The 4,651-nt window shown below is 48.7% G+C and overlaps 2 protein-coding genes across 2 annotated transcripts; both read left to right on the forward strand.

Moving 5' to 3' along the window:
• Positions 1-921: 921 nt before the first annotated feature.
• DFJ58DRAFT_719870 (uncharacterized protein) lies at positions 922-3,139 on the forward strand (the record flags this gene model as incomplete). Its single annotated transcript, XM_041384682.1, has 6 exons — positions 922-1,193; positions 1,239-1,899; positions 1,956-2,102; positions 2,253-2,494; positions 2,548-2,993; positions 3,027-3,139. 6 exons carry the CDS (start codon positions 922-924, stop codon positions 3,137-3,139), a joined length of 1,881 nt encoding a protein of 626 aa, XP_041234973.1.
• Positions 3,140-3,811: 672 nt separating this feature from the next.
• DFJ58DRAFT_672439 (uncharacterized protein) lies at positions 3,812-4,340 on the forward strand (the record flags this gene model as incomplete). Its single annotated transcript, XM_041383024.1, has 2 exons — positions 3,812-4,016; positions 4,072-4,340. Coding segments are annotated over 2 exons (474 nt in total), but the record flags the coding sequence as incomplete, so codon positions are not given.
• Positions 4,341-4,651: the final 311 nt, after the last annotated feature.

A 4,651-nucleotide genomic window follows, 5' to 3' on the forward strand; every position in this document is an offset into this window, starting at 1 on the left:
CCCGACATCACAACACTCTCATCCCGCATTGCCTCCACATCTCCTTCGAAAAGTGCTCCATATTACGCCGGTCCCTTCTTACGAGCCACTTGTGCTTGTATCTCGGGAGGAGGAAAGTTGCTGGGACCATTCTTCGGGCCGTGTCTTTCGCCTTCTCCAACTCTCATCATCGGACAATTCAGCCATGACTCTTTTTACAGCCGCCTGATAATGCTTGAAACATACCGGGCCTCCTGGCTTTGCCCCGGACTCGTCCTCAATCCTCTTCAGCACCTCCTCCCGTTTCTGCTGTAGGTAGATCACGCTGCCTAGGAGTCCATTTCCTCCCATACTTTATCATGTCCTTCCTCTCCTTCTTTTTCTGGTTGTTGAACAACCATGTCTTGTACATCTGAGAGTTCATGGAAGAATAAGATGTTAAAATTTTAGTTTTGAATGAAGCAAGGATGAATCACCTGCTTCCTCTTCTTCCATTGTGCTTGGTCGACCTTGGGACGGAATAGCTGGCAGCCCTAAGCTATGGCAGTGAAAACTGCCCTCTTCTCAATCCTTTTCGCCGAAGTCCACTCAGGAAAGGGTAGTTCTTCAACTCCGAAATTTCGTTATCCGTGAGCTTCTGTGTCTGTGGTTGACGCGCCCTATGTCTTCCAGAAGTGGAAGTCAACTGAGTGGAATGACCTGATCTTGCCATTGTGAATGAGATTGCAGAAAGGGCTGAGGATGAGCAAGGTGGAAGTAATAACGGTGACAAGTTCAACTTTGAGCAAAGCCTAACAGTTGGTTAATCGACCCATAGTGGACGCAATTCCATTATTGGAAATGAATTTGTAATGACGCATCAAGCCCGCATAAGATCACATTGCAATAACAATTTATTCGCATTCCTGAGCTCGTGCTTTGCTTGCAGCCTTAGAAAATAACATGAAGATAGGTAGATGCACCCCACTGCAAAGATCCCACAGGGTAGAAGCAAGGGGAAGCAGAGGTAGGAAAATTTGGGTCAAGGTCCCACTTGCAAGCACAAAAAGACGTGCATACAGGTCCATGCCTAGCTCTCCCCCAGAATCACCAACACTTCGGCCTGTTGAGGCACCACCTCTTTGGGAAGACATTCCTGACAATACTTACGAGCAAGACCAAGGCTCATTTGAGCCTTTGCAACTCCCAAAAACCATGGCAAGTTCATGTAAAATGTTGCATTGCAATTCAAATGATAGCTAAGTATAACAAATCCAGAGTCAGAATGACTACCTCAGGCAATGGCTGCCAAGGCAGAAATCATATCTGCATCACCTCCTGGATCGAGAAGCTCCACCAGAAGATAGGAGATGCGTCGTCTGCGACCAGGATGGGGTCTACAAATGTCAAGATTGTCTTGGGGAGCCACTCTATTGCACTGGCTGTTGCAGAAGTCAACATCTTTGCAATCCCTTCCATTGGATCAGTCAATGGAATGGTCAATTCTTTGAGCAAAGTTGTCTCGCTCACGTCGGACTCGTCATACACCTCGGTCATGAGGGCAAACAATGTCCGGTACTTACGGATAGGTGGGACTTGTTCGAAGAAGACGAACCGGAAGACCAGCTTGAGCCTGAAGATCTACCATCTGTGTCGGGACCCGAGTTCCAGCCGAAGGAAAACACCATGGTCATCATTGACAAGTCCGGAGTTCATCGCCTCCGGGTTCGATGCTGCGATTGTCCAAATGCCATGAGTCCAGACCTTCAAATGTTTCGACATGGATTTTTCCCCGCTTCATTTAACAAGCCGAAGACTTTATTCACCTTCAGGGTTCTCGATGATTTTCTATTGGACAACCTTGAATGTGGGACCTCGGCGATGAACTATTACAGCAAGCTCCGGCGAATGACCTCGAGGATGTTTCCACACCTTGTACCGGTAATGCCATGTCTCTCTCATCTAAAGGACATTATATTGACAAGGCATGGGGCAAGGACCGATACCGAGAGCTCATGAGAGTCGCCCGACAGTGGAGGCAGTTGAAGACGATGAAATGGCATGGCTTCGGCCATTGTTCCGACAGCCCGAATGCAGGAGATCTCGCATTATTTTGCCCGGCATGTCCTCAGCCTGGGATTAATGTGTCCTTCTCAGGGGATGAATCACTTGATGAGTGAGTCTTCCTCGATACCGAAGTCACCTCAGCGATAATAACAACTCCAAGGTGGAAATACACCCGGTCATTTGTTATGGATGGAAATTTCAAAGCTGAACACCTGCATCCCATGAAGCCATTTGATGAAGTTTGGCTGTCAGATGGGTTGGGATTCATGGTGGGAAAGGACAGGTATAACACGCATCTTGCAGAGGCTGCCGACACTTTAGAAAAATCAAGCTGCAACAATCACCGGGCAGTAAATCAAGCAAATGCGGCTCGGCACAAGCTGGAATCCACGGGTATCGGGGGAGTAGCCTGTGCGAGACACGGTTGCTTTGTTCCTCACTCGATGGTAGATTTTCAGAAAGGCGAAAGGCAAGCCGACCCAGCCATTCGATATTCACGAGTTAACCATGCATCATTCGCAGACAAATGAACATGGACTATGCCCTTTGTGAGGCTGCCCGGCACAACATGGAAGGCATCACCAGGGCGGTCACCTTCTATGATATCAACTGTCAATACAACAAGCACTTTCGGGTTCGGGTGGATCGAAGCCGATTTCTCGAAATGGTTCCGGAATTGACCATCATTCCCGGAATCGGGTTGTGGCACATCCACGGACATCAGGACAGCTGCTATGTCCGATATGCGTCGAATTTTATCGAAGGCATCGGTCGGATTGATGGAGAGATCATGGAGACCCTATGGTCACGTCTCAACCTGATTTCCCCTGCTGCTCGGGGAATGTCATCCCCGCATCGAAAGGAATGTCTCGATTATCAGATGAATGATTCCAATTTCTGCAAGATGATCCGCATGAAAAGGACCCTTTGCCGAAAATACAAGCAGGCGAAGAATGGCATTGCCGAAAGTGAAAAGGCTTTCGACATACTCAATGAAGCAGCACCCGGCGATTCAAAGACAGAGTGGCTAGCCAGCGAGAGGATCGCTCAGTCCAGCAGAATAAATAATCCTGCGGCTATGGATGTATATGAGATTAATATCAAGAAGGGTTAGTTGACTTTGTCTCCATCAAAGTCTGAATTAATTTTGCATTCAGCACCGAGCAAAAAGGAGATCGAGCTTAGGCTACTAGAGGAGGGTAATGCCCGAAATGCAGCACCTGCTCGCAGGTCTGTGGCGACATGGATATCAATGGGGTTGGCGATTGAAGAGGCTCAAATCGCATTGCTCATCGAGGTCCGAAGATTGGTAGAAGAACTACCGAGACACAGAAGTTAGACATCGCCCGGCAACGCGATCGTCTCCAAGGCCAGATAGATGGATTCACTCGGTCTGCTATTACGCATCTCGGAGAGGGATTTGATGCAGATGATGATCCTGAAGACTTGTACTTGGACATTCTTGATGATCTCGATGATGACTTGGCAGACTTCACCGAGACATCTGACACATGGGCAAACTCCCCTGAGCTCACTGTAATCCCATTGCCATCAAACCTCGGGGTAGATCGATGCAGACGCTGTATGGCAGACGATCTCATTCCGCTGGAGATGTCTCTTCGTGAAGGGCAGGCCAATGACTCCCTTCACAACCTCCGAATTCACTTGTGCAACAAGGCGATTCTGTTTCGAACAACAGTTAGGCAAGCCAAATCCCAGGCCCTGAAAACTCGAGCTTGGTCCCAGGTGACGTCGGTGCAGCAGGCGTGTCCCTCCATGCCAGTTATATACGAAGACGAGGAAGCAAATGATGCAACTGGAGCCAGGGCAAGACCAGGTTCAGAAATACAAACCCCTGCTTCGAGAGCAACTCAAAATCAGCACTGCCGTCGGCGATCCAAATGCCCGAGGTCAGCGAAACGAGTCCCTCGCTTGGTTCTGGTCAGTCGAAGTCGACCTTGGGGGTCCCGATCACTCGTGGAATGAGGAATGTGAGTTCGGGCATGCTTGATGTGTCCCGCGCTCAGCTGACGGAGTCATCCGAAGTTTACCGAGTTCATTGGCTCCGGGCAAAGGCACTACGGGATCGATGGAAGGAAGAAATGATGTTGGTCCAATTGGAGATGGATTGGACATGTAACTTTTTCTTGTGGAAAGCAACCCAATGGGGTGACAGGATGCGAATCATTGGTGAAACACCTTCCGGGTCATGCATGCTACTCGGGAAGGCAATCCCAAATGTATTCATTGCTGGCACAGGATGCCCAGGCAGCATTTCAAGACCTGAAGACCGGGTTTATAGATGCTCGAGATGAATGAAATTTTTTTGCCAACGATATGAAACAGCTACTTTGACCCAAACATTTTAGTCCCGGGAATTGGCCGGGTCGACCCATGTCGGAGTTTGAAAATTTTTATCATCAACCAGTGGCTCATATCTTGACCTCCGAACCAACTGCCATTGTCATTGTCATTTCCAGCTTCATAATCCTGCATTAACCATGTCTGTATTGCATACTCCCCCAACATCCCCTTCTAATTCTCAGACTTCCGGCAATGGGTTCCGACCCCTCACACTCACTCAGGCAGATATTGCAGAGCTACATGTCAATGGCTGCATCTCGCA

Source organism: Suillus subalutaceus (assembly GCF_016647625.1).
Source record: "Suillus subalutaceus strain FC151 chromosome Unknown DFJ58scaffold_439, whole genome shotgun sequence".
Taxonomy (NCBI): Eukaryota; Fungi; Basidiomycota; class Agaricomycetes; order Boletales; family Suillaceae; genus Suillus; species Suillus subalutaceus.